The 18,110-nt window shown below is 44.2% G+C and overlaps 3 protein-coding genes across 3 annotated transcripts; 1 reads left to right on the top strand and 2 right to left on the bottom strand.

Annotated features, from left to right (window-relative positions):
• Positions 1–179: 179 nt before the first annotated feature.
• On the bottom strand, positions 180–6,586 carry msh4 (mutS homolog 4). The gene is made up of 20 exons (XM_076158492.1): positions 6,177–6,586; positions 5,800–5,967; positions 5,561–5,724; positions 5,346–5,456; positions 5,020–5,135; positions 4,758–4,931; positions 4,500–4,672; positions 4,319–4,386; positions 4,051–4,125; positions 3,849–3,913; positions 3,576–3,745; positions 3,353–3,489; positions 2,990–3,093; positions 2,512–2,636; positions 1,671–1,871; positions 1,444–1,562; positions 1,229–1,357; positions 879–1,053; positions 694–782; positions 180–545 (listed from the first exon to the last, which is right to left on the bottom strand). The coding sequence occupies exons 1-20, from the start codon at positions 6,361–6,363 to the stop codon at positions 363–365; spliced, it is 2,733 nt and encodes a 910-aa protein (XP_076014607.1). The 5' UTR covers positions 6,364–6,586; the 3' UTR covers positions 180–362.
• A 155-nt stretch (positions 6,587–6,741) lies between these two features.
• Positions 6,742–8,036, top strand: vcpkmt (valosin containing protein lysine (K) methyltransferase). The gene is made up of 5 exons (XM_076158490.1): positions 6,742–7,084; positions 7,162–7,275; positions 7,381–7,453; positions 7,541–7,660; positions 7,740–8,036. The coding sequence occupies exons 1-5, from the start codon at positions 6,825–6,827 to the stop codon at positions 7,842–7,844; spliced, it is 672 nt and encodes a 223-aa protein (XP_076014605.1). The 5' UTR covers positions 6,742–6,824; the 3' UTR covers positions 7,845–8,036.
• A 7,609-nt stretch (positions 8,037–15,645) lies between these two features.
• Positions 15,646–17,849, bottom strand: arf6b (ADP-ribosylation factor 6b). The gene is made up of 2 exons (XM_076158491.1): positions 17,730–17,849; positions 15,646–17,507 (listed from the first exon to the last, which is right to left on the bottom strand). The coding sequence occupies exon 2, from the start codon at positions 16,874–16,876 to the stop codon at positions 16,349–16,351; it is 528 nt and encodes a 175-aa protein (XP_076014606.1). The 5' UTR covers positions 16,877–17,507; positions 17,730–17,849; the 3' UTR covers positions 15,646–16,348.
• Between the last annotated feature and the right edge of the window lie 261 nt (positions 17,850–18,110).

The following is an 18,110-nucleotide window of genomic DNA, read 5'->3' as shown; positions in this document are numbered from 1 at the left end:
TATCATTTGGTAATGCAAACAAAAAAATGTAAATGTAAATTAAAAGCACCTGATGCAAATGCTGGCTCCTTGAACACGTTTGGAGGCGAATGGAGGAATGATGCTAGTTGTATTGACATACATTCACACTCACAGTCTCCAATTATAGTATAATTAATTATAGAAAGGGTTTATTAGGATCAAATTGATATAATATTTATACCGTCATGAATAGTTGAAGGAATCCATATCTATTTGAATTCCAAAGACAATCAGGTTAATGTCAAATACAGCAATCTGTAAACACAGTACGTCCACAAGAAGTACCAACCATCTGACTTTCACTTTCAAGCGTTGTCACAATCCCATTAGGCTGAGTCAGCCTAATCTGTGTCCATTGATGCTGCGGCCTGCAGCTCTGTCTCATAGTGCTTCCTCAGGCCTTTCAGATACATACGCAGACTGTCAGGGTCTAGTCTAGAGTTTCTGGCAGCCTGCAGGAGGCGGGTGGCCAAGTGGTACACAGCTCTCTGTCTCTGTGTTTCTGGATCACTTTGGTGTTTGGCCTACAATCAGAATGAAACCCATTTTATGTCCCATTTCTCTCAAATCTCTGCTCTGATACACAGCACACACAAACACACATATGTACTTTGTGTACATGTTTGACTTGAAAAGACAGATCTAAAGAACCAATGTGTACAGCAAGCATACCAAAAGCTGCTTGCTGACTTTTAAAGCAACTGATTTTGCCTCTTGTATTATGCTTGGAGGAAGTGAAGTCATTTCTGCTGCTCTCAAGCCTGAAGGAGTACAAATAAGCTCTATTAATAATTTGTAATAACCAAGTTCAAAGGATTAATAACTATTTATTTGTATCTATCTTACTGATTCTGTACCATAGCGTCTTTCATCAGAGCATCCTCGACTCAGCAAGTAGGTATACACCACCCTCTCAGCACCAGTGTCGCCACTACGTGTGTGCTGAACCTCCATGTGCTGGTTCTCCACATTGCCGTAAAGAGATTGGAGTTGGCACAGTTCAAGGAAATGCGTGGCAAACAAAGTGAATACCTTTGAACAGGAAAAGAGTACACACCTTAAAGGGTGAAGCACCGACACACAATGGTATTGATTTTGTTATTCTACTTGTTGAAGTTTAGGGCGTACCCGGAGCAGTAACACGTTTGTGTAATCTATTTTTATTTTTTTTTAGACACAAGTGTACAGTGTAGTGTGCACACTGTACCTTCAGGCTGAGGAGGAACTCACACACGGAGTGACAGATGCCAATGCCCTCTTCAGCACTGGTGCCACGACCCAACTCATCTATGATGATGAGGGACCGGTCACTTACATTGTGGATTATATAGGAGATCTTTGTGGGGAAATACACAAGTAATGATTAATTTAATTCTGTTTTCTCTCTGATACAACATTGGTAGTAGGCAGCAGAAAGCATACCTCCTTCATTTCCAACATGAAGGTGGAAGAGTTAGTTTCAAAATCATCATCCACACCGATTCTGGTGAAAATCTGATCAGCAACACGGAAAGAGGCATACTCAGCGGAGACAAAAGAGCCTGGCAAAGGAACAAAGGAGCCTTACTGAAAAATCATGTTGAAGCAAACTGCAGCAGTACACAGCTTGGCATTTCACATTCCCACAAGGGTGAAACATGAATGCTGACCTATCTGAGCCATAATCTGGCACAGTGCCACCTGCTTGAGGTAGGTGGATTTGCCACTCATGTTAGGTCCAGTGATTATGACAAAGTTACTGCTCTCGGAGATGTAGCCGTTGTTGGACACGGGTTGCTGTCCAGCCATTCGTTCTAGGATGGGGTGGCGGCCCTGCTTGATGGCCAATGTGTCTGTGAACTCTGGACGCACTGCAAGACACACCAGAAAGGAAGTCACAACCATCAAAAATACCTTGATCTGTTAGTACGTTGTTTAACTGTGTTTCATGTATTTCCATAGAATGCACTAGAAGCAAAGAACACAGAAATGTGCTAGAATCGGATGTCACAGTTTCAGTATTTTAAGTAACTTGATCAAAATCTGTGTAACAAGGAAGGAAATAGCGACGTGCTCTACTACAGTATGAGGAACACTATTCACATACATGACCAGAATGAAACCATTAGTTCACAGAATGCTGTGTTGCAATCTGACTGTTCTCAGAGAGGTGTGTGCAGAGGGAACATTCCAGCAAGCTCCTCTAGTAGGGAGATTTGTCTTGTTAAATACAGTGCACGCTTATGTAACTCGGGTAATCTGAGCGCAAGCTGGCTGAGGTAGAAGGGGGGCAGGCAGTCAGCACGTGTATAAGGAGAGACGCTTTCAGACAGCTGAGGGGCCGGGGTGTTGAACACCAACGTGGTTGATGCGGCCCGTGATATGCACAAAAAGAACTGAGGTGTGTCGTGTGATGGTTGGCTGGGTAGTTGGTGCCGCCTATCTGCTGCACATTCCCTAAGACAACAGGTTAGACCGCCTCGAGTCTGACGTGACAGCTGTTGAATTTACCATAGTCTGAGACGGTGCACGCATTGGCGAGTGACAGCAGCATGTCCAGCATGGATACGGCATCGGAGAGTTTATAGAGGCAGTGGATGTGCTCATGAACAGTGCTAAGCAGTTGACATATCACCCTGTATAAGGAGACAGTTTACAGGCTCTGTGCATAAGAACTGGAGAAAACTAACACCAAACACACATCGCCCTCTAGTGGACAGAAAGTCAGAACGGTTTTTTTATAGCATATTTTCATATCTGTAAGAAATAACTAGCATGAGTCACATCCCTGGAATAAAAATAATATTCACAAATATGCTTTGAAACTTAGTCTCTCCTATACATGTTTGTGACAATTCACTGATTTGACAATTGACTGAAAATTTCCCTACTTGTGGACAGGAATCTGTACAAAGCTATCTTTGTCTTTAAACATTCAGTGCAAACATGTTATTGTGCGTGTTTCCAGGCCATATGACCATGATCTCACACGTAAGACATGTGGAAGATCTCCCTCAGGGCCTCGTCACAGCGGTCATTCATCTTCATCAGGTCAGCAGTAGTAAAGCTGTAGTTGTTCTTGAGCTTGGTGACCTGAGGAGGCAGATGCAGAAACAGAGCCATTTTGTTCATTTAGCCATCTAACCTTTGTTGTCCCCAAATGGGTAAGTTGAAGTTAGTAACAAACATAAAATGAAAACAAATGTCTATACTTAATACCAATGTAGTAATTTGTCTACAAATCTGTGTCACAGGAATCTTAAGTTTAATTCAATGGATGTGGATATAATTTAAATGAATTGCTATTCTTTATCTCCATAGAGCCTCTCCATGTTCTCCATGTGGACCATACCTTAATGAATTCGGAGGGCAGTTTACCATCGCGCAAGGCGACTCCTTCCAGCTTCACCTGAATGAAGAAACCTCGAGCTGTGCTGAAGCTGGTACGCATTGGCAGGCCGTAATTGTCCCCCATCTGGTCAACCAGCCCTGTGCAGCATAACACTTTGGCTATGAATACTTAATACATTATCACTGTAAGCCAAAGTTAGTTACTGAATATTATGCATAAATACCAGCAATGTCATCCACTTTCTCAGTATAAGCTCTGCGGGCAATGTCAAGGAACTCATTGATGTTTGGTCGCACAGCGTAACACTTCTGTGTGCGCATGTTGAGGCTACCCTTCAGGTAGGTTGTGTCATCATTAATCACTGTCTTGATCTGCTCTAAGATGATGTCAAACCTGAGGGTGGTTTTAAATAAAGATATAGTAGATTGTTATACTTATACACATTATACTTCCACAAAGAGTCCTTAAGTATATAGGGTTCAGAGTCCTCCTGTACCTGTCGTCTTCCAGTGAGGTGCTGTATGCTTTGAGCAGAGCTGTGCTGCAGCCCTTCAACACCATCTATTCATAAATTAAGATTGCTTAAAAGGATTTACCAAACCATGTGAAATGTACTGGCAAAATGTTTCTTGCAGCACAAAGAAAATCACGTCAAAACAGAAACATCAAGCCTGACTTTTCTGTATGCCAACACACACCCTTAGCCGGGGCACCAGGTCCAGTGTGTGCTTCAACTGAATGATATGTGTGATCTTTGCTTCAGCCACCTGAACCTGTAGAAAGTGCAAAAACAGTAACACTACTAGAAAAGCAGTACAAAAGAAAAAGCCAGAAGAAAGATGTTTCTCAGCATAAGCAATTGTTGGCATTACAAAGTTAGAAGTTGAGCACTTTCAAATAAACACCATGTAGTGCACCATTTTCCCACACAAATACAATGATCTGCTGAAAGGACATCATACGTACCGTTTCCTGCTTTGGGATTTGAACAAGAACAGACAGCAGCTGGTCTATGTCGAGGAAATGACCTAAAGCTAACAAGAAAAACAAATATCCACATGCTGTGTTAGGCTGTGATCACTAATATACACCAATGCTAATACAGTATATTCATTGTCATAAAGCACAGTCGGTCATTACTCCTCACCATTCTTCAGGCCAAAGAAGAGCTCCTCGTCCCGCAGCAGCTCTTGTATTGTGTCCAAGCGTATGTTGATTGTGTCCACATCAAGAAGGGGCTCCAGAATATTTGAGCGCAACCTTCTACCACCACCAGGTGTTTTTGTGTAGTTAAGTACCCCTAAGAGAGTATGATCGCTCCTGTACACGAGGTCAGAAACAGAAAAACATACAGTACATACAGGCATAACAGTTAGAACAGTTGTGGTGATTTTTGCCAACTTACCTGTGGTCCCTGTTATTGACCACCAACTCCAAGTTAGTAGCAGATCCTGAGTCAATCATAGCAGTCTGTTCACTCCCTTTAAAGCTCACTTTGACAGACTTGGCAGCATACACCGAGTTCTGGATGAACTCTAAGTATTTCAGCAAAGCGGCTGCAGCTGCTAGGCAGTAATACCTGAAAGAATGATGACATTTTATACAATACATTGCTCAATGCTACATTATATGACATGTCTTAAATGTTACTGCACTCAGTGGCATACTTAGCTTGCACTTCCATTAGTACAGTGCTATATTCTGGCGCACACAGCTGCTGAATGTACTCCAATCCTTTCCTCTCATTAAAGTATCTCCTCTGGATCGCAGTGAAAGCTACTCCCTAAAATTTCAAAGGATAATCTTATCTTTTTTTTTTCTACATTTGAGTCTGAGCTGCTCTGATTTAGTTTTTCACAAATCAAAAAATATTATTATATATAAACGCTTTACTGTTCATTATTCTAAACCAAGAGTGAGTGGGTGAATAAAGTTTCCGAGTAGCCTTGAATGAATTGTTTCTTTTGCTAAACACAACACCCAATCTTGGTACCTGGAAGTTCTCTGTGATGAGGTTGAACAGCTTTGTCCCTTTGCCCCTCTCACTGGCTGTATCTGGCATCAGGATTTCCAGAGGCACCAAGATGTGAAGCTTGGTAATGACCTTAAAAAGTGTAAAATATGTGTGAGAACAGAGCTCTACCCGCTCTCTTTCACAGTCAGAGCAATTTTGTATTATTAGTCAGTCAAGCAAAGTGCATGTTGTACCTTGGCATACGTCCCAGTATCTGCAAACTGAGAAAGAACAAGCTCTGGACATTTCAAATTGAGGCTGGCCATTCCAATCTCTCCCCTTGCCAAACCACGGCCTTCTACCACCGCCACTATCACAGAGGCACCCGAGGCCATGGATGCAGAGGAGCAACTTGTTGCTGTGGAAACAGAGAAACGTTAACTGAAAGAGCTACTCTGACAGATGACATCATGTTTATATAGAGATGAAGTACTGGTGTGGTCGGTCAGTGGGGTCCTTGAGGGGTGTGTGCCAGTGGTCCCAGAAGAACCAGGGGTGCTTCTGTGTCCTGGTGTTCTGGCAAGGCGGCGGGAAGAGGAGCTGCCCGAAGTGGACTGAAGGAGTGATGAACCACCTAACCTGAAGCTGTGGTGGAACTGACCTACATTATGTCAACACAAAGAGGAGAAGGTCAAATACCATGTATGGTGTGGTGCCACTCTGTAAAAACAAATGTATCTTACATACATACTGATATGAAGTGTAGATATGAAGTATTTAGCTGCCATTCATTTCATTATTTGGGTCATATTCTCTGCGTAAAAGACCATTAATGTAGTCTTAAACTGCTGTAGATATCAACAACGTCACCTGTGGTTTGAAGTGATGGACCACGGCTGAAACTCGCACAGGCCTCATCTGAAATATGGCTGGATGAAGTAGAAGCTGAAGCGGGTTCATACGGGGTGGTTTCGTATTGTCTCCCCGTCGGACATGTCTGTCCACAGTCCGACGTGTCCCCACCTGCCGTTATCTCCTCTGTGCTGCTACGAAACATGTCTAACCCACGCAAAATGGGCGAACCTGGGCCTAGTTAGAGAGCAAAATGGCCCTCACAGTGTACAAACAGCAGCGAAAAGGACTCAAAGATGCGCGAGCTAGCCCGTCAAAACGTCACTGAAGGTCGCGTGCCTGCTGCCGCGCGCTGCTTCTTCCACCTGCTCTCTGATATGAATGAATGAATGAATGAATGATTAATTGATTCATGGTGAGAATGAGGTGAGAAGTACCTGCAGCAGCTGGGGGGAGAAAAGGTCTTCGTTTGGTACATCGAGCACTGGGAACTGATTTAACACGGTGGCATTTTATTGCCTGGTAGTGCTGCACACCTACATTGCTCCAGAAATTAAAGTTTCTAATTTATACGTGACGCTTCACTCCAGGAGGTGGCGGTATACGGCTTTGTGTTGTGAGAGCAGAAGAAGAAGAGGCCGTAGCGTTGTTGTGGCCGCTGCCAATATGGCGGCAGACACAGAATGCGGGGAGTATTTTATCAGGGAAATTGAGAAAAACGACGGCCGTGTCCTGAAATTAAAGCAGTGTTACAAGGGAGACGTCGGCTGCGTGGTTTGGGACGCGGCTATCGTGTTGGCAAAATATTTAGAGACGAAGCACTTCTCTAATCCGGCTTCTTCAGGAGGGAGCGCCTGGGCCGGCAGAAGCGTGCTTGAGCTTGGCGCCGGCACGGGACTAGTTGGTCTGATGGCCGCGACGTTAGGGTGAGAAGCTTGTTTGTTTGTGTTTCTCCATCCACTGACTCCATGTTGTCTATAACACCGTGTATTAACTTCCTCAGAGCTGACGTGACTGTGACAGACCTGGAGGATCTGCAGAGCCTCCTTAAAGTCAATATCCATGACAACCAGGCACTGATCAGCAGCGGGTCCATTACTGCCAAGGTACTGAAATGGTTTGTACTTCTGTCTTATTATCTGTTTTCATGTCATATTAACTAACATTTTGAGTCCTGTAATATAACAAACCGCTCTGAAAGTTGAACTTTTGTGCTTTAAAGGGGTGAAGATGTGTCAGACTGCCTCACACCTCCACATTACGTCCTTATGGCAGATTGCATCTATTATGAGCAGGTATTTGAGGCTATTGTCACAAATCAGTCCATCTAAACATGATTATTAGCATTTAATAATGTTGTACTGTTTCTTTTATTCCCTCAGTCTATTGTGCCGCTGGTGGAAAGCTTGAAAGTGCTCGCCGGACCAGAGACCTGCATTATTTGCTGCTATGAGCAACGCACAGAAGGCATCAACCCACAAGTGGAAAAGCAATTTTTTGAGGTGAGAACTTCAACCTGCGGTCCATTGTAACTGCCACCATTTATGAGTGACTAACTGTGGTGTTTCCTTTTCTTCTCAGCTTCTGCACCAACACTTCAGCTGTGAAGAGGTTCCTTTAGACAAGCAAGATCCAGAGTTTAGTAGTCCAGATATCCACATCTTGCACATCCAAAGAAAAGTCTGAGTTAGTGTGTTTAAATCTGTTAGAAATCTGAGTGCATACATTAATTGCCTTCAGTTATAAATGTTCCATATAATGAAGGTCAGACTGTGAAATACTAAGCTGACTGCACAGGTGTTTAGAATATCCAGTGTGCCTTCATGTCTGTCCTTCTCTAATGATTTTGATCAGAGTAAACATTTTTTTATATAGTTATTTTGTGTAAGTAATTTTTTTCATGTGGTTTTATATTTGTCCTTGTTTCAATAGTATGAATTGCAACTGTGATGGTCTCAATAGAGAGAATTTCTTCACCAATCTACTACATTCAGACACTTCCTTTCAGAAACACTAGAGGGCGATACTTGCTTAACATCCAAATACCCCAACTGAAGTGTGTGGTGTAAACTTTAAGGGTTTCTACAGTAAACTCTAGATACAACACTTCATCTGTTGTCAGAGCCACTTATCTAAGAGCATAACATTCATCTTAATTGAAGACGTCAAGATAGTTTTGTTACTACAAGTAGAGTAGGGAGAGGTAGGAAGATCAAGTATCAGACTTACTAAGCCATATGCAGTTTATACATATACTGTATATAATATATTAAAGTTGCGACTGTGAGTTTAAGGTTGAACTTGACAGTGTGTCCTTCATGCGAGGGGAATTCCATTTCAGCCCCAGATCAGCTGGAAGATTATGGCCCTTTTTCAAGCATAAACCATGAAGTACGCCCCACACTCCCACAGGCATGCAGGGGCCTCCGACAGCCTTTCATGCTGCTGTGTTTACACAGTGGAGCTGGAGCGTAATGAGTGGGATGGCCTTCAACACTTAGACCAAATGAACATGTTAATGCAGCAGTTGATGAGGATGAAGAGGACGCTGAAGGCCCAATTGCATACGGAAATTTATTTATATATTAAACAAATAATTAAATGGGAGACACATTTGATTAATTGTAGAATAATTAGATGCAGCTCAAGGGCTCAGGGTGCTGGGAAAGTCTGTCAGAGTAAACTTGTTTAACTGAAATGTGCTTATAAGGTAAAGTGCCACAGACTCACAGCATTCCTGAACATATGCTGTGTTTATGAACACGCTGTATATCCTGATGAGCAGTGCACTTCTCTCATGGCAGATATGTTGACTATTCAAACACAGGTGTAACTCATTTCTTGTAGCTCCTTCATTATATAGTAATTCGCCATTACCTAATGCTTCATCATCTCTTCTGCTGAGAAGATTTTTATTTTTATTTTTAACAAAATCTTACTATGTGCAAATACTCCAACATACACAGTAGATTCAATAGAACCTGTGTATGTTTCAATAGGGGCTAAAATGTTTGGAATGTGCATGCAGGAGTGTGTGTGATGCAGACAGCCAGATATGTGCCTGGGTTGAATCATAGTTTAACATCCTGACCCTCAAATCCCTCCAGCCTCGGTGGATGATATTGCCCATCACAAGAGGAAAGCAGGGGGGGGGGGGGGCGGCTGTAACAATTCCAAGGTGAGATTAATTGCAGTTTGTTGCAAAAACTATAAATAACTACAACCCATCATTGGACATAATCACTCCCAGTAGCCTTGCTTCTGCCAGAAGCAGCCGGACGGATACAATCAGAGGAGCAGGGTTCATATTGTCCTTTCTCACAAGGGATTTTTTCACTTGTCATAGCAGGAAAATCACAATTGTAGCTTAACAAAAGCCTGAACCAGAGCGATGGGCAGGCAGTGCCTTTCACCCGAGTCTGACGCAGCAGAATTGCAGCCAGGAGGAAGGTCTATTCAATTGTCTTTAGGTCTGGAGGATTTGTTCAGGTCATTACTTTTAACACAGAGCTTATAAGAAGCCCATGTCCACAGTGTAGTGAAGGGCTATAGCAGATTAGAGAGATAAAGGAGCGCCACTGTACTGTCTCAACCAACTCTCATGTTGAGCTCCTTTCCAAATCAGTTTGAAATCTAATTTCCAGTCTCTCTGGTGTTCTCTCCTCCAGAAATGTTAACTAAAAATAATTCAAATTGTGTAGTTATAGTCTGCGGTTTGGCTAATTAGGCTACCACTACAGGGACAACACAGGCAGGCTCACACTAAATGAGGACACCTCGCAATGAAGTGCTGGCGTCTCTGCAATCGGTGATGAGACAAATGATGTTGATATCTTGTAAGATTCAGGTGTGTGGACATGTTGAATATGAGGCACGTAAGCAGCATGGACCAGGACAGAATGAGGACGTCTTCCACCAACAGATGGTGCTATTAGTAGAGCTAACTCTAACCTGTGGAGAAAACCTGAAATACACACAGGGAAAGTCGTCATAAGGCAGCTGGAGCAGTCTGTTAAGGTGATGACGTGTCTTTTTTGCGTATGCAGAGTTTGACTGAGGTCATCCTCTGCAGGGTTTCAGATGACTCTGCTTTCTACACATGGCACAGAGCGAGAAACATCTGCTCAAACTCTGTAATTCCCCTCCCTCCCATCCCCAACCCCCAAGTTCCTCTGAAACACGATAACATGAGGAAGCGGTGCAGTGCTCCTCCGAAACCAGATGGGTGGAGGAGGAGAGTGGGACTCCAGGGGCCTGTGCGGCGTGGCGTGTCCTCCACTCTGCTGCATCACGGCCAAGTTAGTGACACAGTCGGGGCCTTTGTGTCGCCGTCATCACGCTGCCAGGAGCCAAGAGACACTGGCCCAGAAAGGAAGTGTCGCTTTTTTTCCCCCCCTTTTCTTTTTTTTTATTAGTAGGGAGTGGCTCGAGAATAGACACTGAACTGGGCTGAGTAAAAATAGAAAAAAAGCTGCATAAAATGTGTGTGTGACTCCTCTAAATGTGCAAAAGGTGCCCCTCCCTCCATCTACAAACTGAGACCAGACACCTCCTCCCTCTGTCTCTCACATGACAAAGTGAGACAACAGACCACATCACCATTCTACACGATGTCATTACTGTTCTTCAGCTTCCTTCCAATTTTGGGGGGAATCATGAGGCAAAATGCTAATTATCTGCATCACTCCTCTTTGATGGGTTTGATGGAGCAGAGGCGGCGTGGTGCCAGAGAAGCAAAGCCCAAAAGGACAACCGGTTTATGGGATCACGATGCCGCCGCCGCCCCCTCACGCCCATCGCTGCCCCCCACTACAGGAAAACAGGAGGAGGGTGGAGACGCTGTTAAGACAGCTGTGCTGCAGTCCAGAGAGGACACAAATCCAGCGCTGTGAGGACGTTGTGCACACTCGCCTCCAACTGCCTGACCAACTGTTATAGGATATAAGCATTTAAGATCCATACCAAGAGAAAATTACATAATTTACATTCATTTCTCACCCTTGCATACACATTTGTACTGTTGATGCCCAGCTGATGACCTTCAAGTGAAAGACAAATTGGTACCATTTGTCTTTTTTGCATTGGAATAATAGTATTTGTTCTCAAACTAATCAATACACGGTATCATATGGCCATCATAGCACTCAACAAAGGGCTGACCATAACACTGCATCAGTAAAAAATGAAATGTTGTATCGATCCGTTGCTTGAAACCCCACAGGGCCTGTGGAGGCTTAACTGCCTGTGACTGCTGTCCCTGTGGCATACTGCTGATATGATGCTGTATTTGTCATCATTAAGAAGTGTGGCGGCCCGGCGCTGAGGGGGGAATTGAAGAGTGGAGGGGGCAGAGTGTGTGTGTGGATGCTGCTTTTCCCTGAGTCATTACCTCTCAGTAGTATCTGAATCTGGGCTGTGTGCACGCAGCGGTGCTTAACTTAGCGTAGATCTAACATTCCTCTAATAGCCGAACGGACGCGCTGTCACTCACACTCTAACACTGTCCCTTCTGTAATAATAGCCGTCTTGTCAGATGTACAGCTGTCGACAGTCACAGAGCGTGACAGTGCAGAGGCAGCGGGCTGAAAGGAGACCTTTGAGGTCGCTTTGCACAGATCTTTATCATTGTGTCACTGTCGCAGTGTGCGGACACTCAGTAAATGTTTAGACAACAGAGCGAAAGGATCCTGTCTTTGTGATATGATACAATAAACAAACAATCTCCTTTTACTGCTTTGTGGGCGTTTTCTGTCCTTTACATTATGTTTGGCTGAGGTGGTTAAAGCTTATGTAAAGCTAAATTACAGTTAGCATGAGTTAGGGGTCAGTGCTGTGTGTACTGTGTGAATAAGCCTTAGGCAAATACAAAGAACAAACAAAGAGTAGTTCATAGAAATACAAGCACAGTGAAAGTGTTGAAACCCTAAGAGCATGCAGCGGGATTCATTTGGCTTTAGGGGAAACTGCATTCTTTAACATGAAGAATCTAAACTGTTGCATTGCTCACCTCTGAAAGCTTGAGTTAAGGCTCTTCAGTGTACTCACAGTGTCGGCTACAGCTGGAAAAACACTTCACACAGGTCCATAGACAAATATAAATCACATTTGCTCTCCAGTTTACACTCTTACACAGCTGTGGTAGACATCCTGCAATTCTCATGAGGAGCCACAAACTTCAGGTTTTCACATGGTGAAGTAAAAATAGAAGCTTAAGGTCTCAGTGGAAACATGTAGTATGACCCAGACTGGACATTTGTTCAACCGGTCCATGTCATGGGGACTTCCTTACAAAGCTTTCATTAATATACCATCACACTTCTCTTCTCCTCTGAGTTTGTAATGTCTCCACAGCAGGTAACCTTCAGTTGGAGATATGGATGGAATGCATTTGGATCGCTGCCCAGAGCACCTTGGACTTTCTGACCTCAAACATTCAAACTAATTCAGTCGGACTCTTCCCATTTTACAGCCCTCACATAGCTGCATTTCAAGGCTTGAACTCCCATCAAAGTCAGGTCACACCTCCACACTGAAGGCAGTGCATCTGAACAAGAGTTTATACATTTTACAAGGCAACCAGTGGTTTCTCCGTTATTTTCTGCATTTAGTCTCAACCTCAGCAGGAAACCTGAAATGACTCTCAGTCACATCCGGACAGGTTTTACACTCAGCCCCTGTGTGTGTTCATTATTAAGAGCTCCCTCCAAGGCACTGCTGCTGGAGCACGTGCAGGAATGAACCAGAGAAGGGAGAGGTTTGCCAACCTAAGGGCGTAATTGATGTTTTAGTGTCCTTGAGGACAAGAAGCCACTGAACTGAGTTTTGTGAAGCGTGGCTCAGCGTAGGTGTTCCCTCCTGTCGCTCAGCAGAGGTAAAATAATCTGCTTTAACAACGGTTTGCATGCCCGCGCGTGTGTCTGCGTCTACATGCATCACAGCTCTTGTAGTCATCTTGGGTGTGGTTGCTGAAACTGAATGGACGAATGCTGGACTATTCACAGCTCACAGACGAGTGTTACCTGCTTAAATGTTACTCTGTTCGGAGTAAAGAGGAAGCGAAGGCGCGAGGATGACAAACTTCCCTTCTAAAAACCAGTTAGGTTTGCGAGCATATCCCTGATCCGCTTTAAATCTGTTAAACATCAGCTCCTGCAGGGCGAAGAGGTCACTTGAGTTAACGGTCCAACTTTGCAACAGCTGAACTTCGCTCACAGATACGGGATTTGTTTTTCTTTCAACTCTTCCTCTTTCTAAAAGAAATAAAGGAACTCCCTGAAACCTTTGAGATACCAAAACGCCACACTGGCACAAATCCTATTAGGCCGTTGTCCTAGGAACGACCCCTACAAACACACACTGTCTGCGTGGGATCGATCCGTCATACATTCTTGCGCAAACCAGTGGAAGGTTTTAGTGGTTCGCCCTCTTACTTAATGAGTTATGACACCAGCTAGTTCTTAAGTAGTTAGCTAAGTACTAAAGATGTGCAAAAGAACCTGTTGCAGGGCTGTAAACTTGATCCTCGCTGAGCCCAGTGGTATTCAACCCCACCTATGAAAAAGCTGACAAATGCAGGTCTGTCAAACGCCGCATAAGCAAAAAGAATGAGATCCAATCCATCAAGCGCAGAGTTTCGTACCGTGAGCTCAAACCTATTCCGAAACCTTAAGTCTAAGGAATTCCAAGCGACCCCAGAGGGAGTTGGTGGAGGGGCTAGGAAGTCTCGTCTTCACAGAGGACGGGTCATAAAACCTGGTCTACATGTCTGTCCTCACCCTGGGGGGGTCTCGGCGTGGCCAGTGAAGCTGTGAGGATCACATGGATAGTAATGAAGTGGTGGGAAGCAGAGAGACCATTACAGCCCAATTAAACTGCCATCAGTGCCTAATGGAGGCTCTTGACCAAGTGAAAGCCTGTATTTACAAATACCCTCTCAATCTCTGAATACTGAGTAATGCAGCCGTGTTTTGGGGCAGGATTCAAATCACAGCTGGATGTGGCGAGTAGGTTGTGAAACATCTCTTACTATGGAATCATATCTGCCTGTGTCACCTGACCTGTCTGACGGAAACCTAAAGCAAACATCCTGGGGCCTCCGCTTCAACTTGCTGAGCAGAAGAGAACGACACCATGATCACATCGCCACACGTCGCCTGATGTAAACACACGGATACACAGGGTCTGTAAACACGACACATACCAACTTTTACAGCCAGGCAGAGGATGTGTGTGTTAAATACTTCACTGTACTGAGAGGAAATACACAAGATAACAAACTTATCTTTTGTTGCTCTGACATTACCACCATCAAACCTGTCTGTCAATAGTGAATAACTCTGCATTGTTAATCAGCAAATAGCTTTAGGATGTTTTGACAAACCTCTGAAAGTTTTTGCAACAAATGTGCAATCACGCAGCATAACACTACGAAAACTAGGCATTCAGCAGCAGCAGCTCAGACTTAATGAGGTCATTGTTTTAGCAGTGAGGAAAAGGCTAAATAAGAAATTACAAACCCTGAGGGACGTTGGGCCTCATCTTCATCATCTGCTGCCAGGTTCTGACTTAACAGGGTGTTAGAACTCCTCCATCCCTCACCAGAGACCGGAGAGGGCTTGCACAAGATTTTCATTGTTGCACACAATGCGGAAGAGGTACATTCATGTCAGAGGCATGAGCCTGACTCCACAGCTTCCAGTCTCTCAACAACAGGCAGGAATCCACTTATTTAAGAAATGATTCCAATAAGATCGTCACTTTGGGCTGGAGGTGTCGCTTTTATTGCCTGTTCGGACCAAACGCACTCAGGAAGCAGCAGCTGACAGCCTGGACTGAAGCAACACATACTACAAAAAGAATTTAAACAATTCAGCAGTATATCTTCTCTCAGCCTTCAGCTCCCGAGCAAACTCCAGTGTACAGTTCACTCTACAAAAACACCAACAGATGGGTTTCCTGTTTTTTACCCCACCACCACATTCACTGGCACAGAGGGCTCATGACAACTTAGTCTGAGAATTTACATTAACCCTTTAGGAAGGATCCACACAGCAGCACTTGATTAGAATTGACCTCCAATTTGAAGCCTTTCAGGTCCATTGTTGATCCTTGTTGCATATTAAGCTTCACACATTTCTCTATCACACAAAAAGCAGCCGATGCCCAAAAATGAGACATAGCAGATTTAAAATCACTTTTTTAATAAGACATTACAATGACACTGTTCTGTACATGGTTCCCCAGTCAAAATAGGAGTAAGAGCTGCACCCCAAGGTGTCAACATTTTAACAGAAAGCAGCTCCCCTGACTGCACAACAGATCAACTCTGAGGTGGGATTACTGTACTTCCGTACTCATGCTACAGATATAGGCTATCATAGTGTCCCAATACTGAAACTAATCAACTGTGGTATCAGATTGAGAGCTCAGAGCTGAATGACATTCCTTTGGAAAGTTTTGAGTTTTGACCCATTTTTAAAGATGCACCCTGACAAGCATGTTGAAGTGACTGGAGGCCTGTTGGTTGAATATTCAGCACGATTAGGTATCAAGACATGACACTAAAGGTCAGATAGCTATTAGCCCAGGTGAGGGGATCCAGGCTGGGTAACAAAACATGACTCAAGTCATTTATTTCTCTGATGTCAAGACTGATAACATTGAAATGTAAGCAAACTCCATTTTTTTCTCTTGCTGAAGTCGATACCATTGAGAAGAAATACTTTGCATCACAGTACTGTGTTCAAAACAAAAGTGAAGATCCCTCAAAGTCGGCTACTCAACATTTAAGATCAACTCTGAAGAAAGGAAAGGACCCATGTTCAGTGGAAGAGACTGAAGAACAGTGAAACAAGCTTTAGTCCCAGAATGAAAGATAAAAAGGTCCATTAGAAAAACTATAAAAGAAACAGAAGAGGCAGAGGCGGTGATCTGTGGCTTTAACATTAGAACCCAGCAAGTCAGTATTCATCAAGCAAGCCCCCCAAAGAAAGAAACAGGTCTGCTACTGAGTACAAGCAAACTTTAAGCCAGCAAACCCATTCAAGATAAATTAGTCATGGGGTAAACATAGTATTAAAAATAAATGGGAGATAATCAACTTTTTTTTTCTTAACATACTCATTTCAGAAGTTATTTGTTACTTGCAACTTTATTTATAGTTTTGACCTAAAACAGTCAGCACTCAATCATTAAGACTTGTAATTGGAGGTTAGCCATGTCAGCCCCTCATAGAGTCCGTCACCTGTGGTGGCACAGGAGGGCTGAACGTACCAATTCCTATCCCGGATGCGTGTCAGGCCCAGCTTCTCCTGGATTTCGTGGGGCTTCATGGCGTCCGGGAGGTCTTGCTTATTGGCGAATATCAAGATGATGGCGTCCCTCATCTCCCGGTCGTTGATGATGCGGTGGAGCTCCTGCCTGGCCTCGTCGATGCGGTCTCTGTCCGCGCAATCCACCACGAAAATTAACCCCTGGGTGCCCGTGTAGTAGTGTCGCCACAGGGGACGGATCTTATCCTGGCCTCCCACGTCCCACACGTTGAACTTGACGTTTTTGTAGGTGACCGTCTCCACGTTGAAGCCGACCGTGGGGATGGTGGTGACAGACTGTCCCAGTTTGAGTTTGTAAAGGATTGTTGTCTTTCCGGCAGCATCAAGTCCAAGCATCAATATTCTCATCTCCTTGTTGCCAAATATCTTGGAGAGCACTTTCCCCATTTTGATCTCTATGCATAAATACCTAATTATCCTAACGAGAAAACTGTCGATTCTTCACTCTGATGTATCAGAACTTGACTTTGACTACAGGTTTGCCTCTGAAATCATGCCTGAATGGCGTGCATAAGGGGGAAACATCCACACATGCTATCACTACCAGCTGGGCTAAAGCGTGCAACATTAATCGAGTAGAGCAGTGAGGGTCCTCTGAGGTGCAGGAGCGTCCATGATGTCTACAGGCCTACACACAGCGCGCCATGGTCACTCTGACAACTTGGCTCCATTCATTGTGTTCCCCATAAACATGAACGGCGTGGGCAAGATGATTCTAAATGTATAAATCGCTAATAGTCCGGTGTCAAAGCGCACTTATAAGGTCCAGAGATGTCCGCGGTGTGTGTGTGAGTACCTCCCGGTGTCTGGACCCGGACCGGCTGCGCCCTTGTTCTCTTACCAACACAAACCGGGGGGAGAAGAACAGATTTCCGCGGCTAACGTTGCTCCACCAAAGCGTAGCGCCGGGTCACGTCACCGCCCTGATGGGACGTCTTGAGGGGGAAAGAGTCTTCCGTTCCGTGTAACGTAGGAACACACGTTTGTTTTCTCTCATCAAAGTCCACTTCTGGTCCCCCTGTGGAAAGATTCGGGGGAGTGTCAGACCTCCTAAATTAGCTGGAACCGCTCATGGCTGATGATAACGACAGCTAGCTAGCGAGCTAACCCGAGCTAGCGAGCTAACGGTGATAGCTGTTACAAACTAATTATTTCAAATACAACATGAGCGATACGGACAAAAACAATCCTCTCCTCTTTGTCCAGAATTGAAATGTGAATGGAAGCGTAAGCAGCGTACCTTCTGTCGCCCTCCTCTCCCGGTATATCGCGCCCCGCTCCTGTCTTTCTCCTTTGACTCAGGCTAGTCGCAGAGCCGTTCGCTGCTACACCGGAAAGGTGTGGAGCTGCATCATCCGCCACTTCCTGCCGTCTCTCCGCTTCATTCAGACTCTGCCCGTATGGATCATCCACCGGTAGACTCTGACTGAATAAAACATACAAGAATAAATAAAGTAAAAGCCTTCTTTCTAACCATTTATTCAAATAGCAACTAACTACTCCATAATAACCCTTAACTTCTGAATGGAGCTATGACGAGTCTAAACAGTGCCAGCAACGTTTGAATCTACTTTTAAGTGCCTTTCGACTGAAATTATAACTCTAAATTAAAAATACGAGC

This window comes from Genypterus blacodes, unplaced genomic scaffold, assembly GCF_046128005.1.
Source record: "Genypterus blacodes isolate CSIRO-AG114 ecotype Tasmania unplaced genomic scaffold, CSIRO-AGI_Gbla_v1 ptg000082l_1, whole genome shotgun sequence".
NCBI classification, from domain to species: Eukaryota; Metazoa; Chordata; class Actinopteri; order Ophidiiformes; family Ophidiidae; genus Genypterus; species Genypterus blacodes.
The sequence above is the reverse complement of the archived record's forward strand: the minus strand, read 5'-3'. Positions and strand labels throughout refer to the sequence as shown.

Excerpts from the sequence above, each read along its gene's own strand:
- msh4 (XM_076158492.1), bottom strand. The coding sequence starts at position 6,363 with ATGTTTCGTAGCAGCACAGAGGAGATAACGGCAGGTGGGGACACGTCG. Across the intron at positions 4,932-5,019 it reads CTAATGGAAGTGCAAGCTAA|GTATTACTGCCTAGCAGCTG; the intron begins GTATGCCACTGA and ends TCATTCTTTCAG. Across the intron at positions 1,054-1,228 it reads AGTTCCTCCTCAGCCTGAAG|GTATTCACTTTGTTTGCCAC; the intron begins GTACAGTGTGCA and ends TCCTGTTCAAAG.
- vcpkmt (XM_076158490.1), top strand. The coding sequence starts at position 6,825 with ATGGCGGCAGACACAGAATGCGGGGAGTATTTTATCAGGGAAATTGAG. Across the intron at positions 7,085-7,161 it reads CTGATGGCCGCGACGTTAGG|AGCTGACGTGACTGTGACAG; the intron begins GTGAGAAGCTTG and ends TAACTTCCTCAG. Across the intron at positions 7,454-7,540 it reads ATTGCATCTATTATGAGCAG|TCTATTGTGCCGCTGGTGGA; the intron begins GTATTTGAGGCT and ends TTATTCCCTCAG.
- arf6b (XM_076158491.1), bottom strand. The coding sequence starts at position 16,876 with ATGGGGAAAGTGCTCTCCAAGATATTTGGCAACAAGGAGATGAGAATA.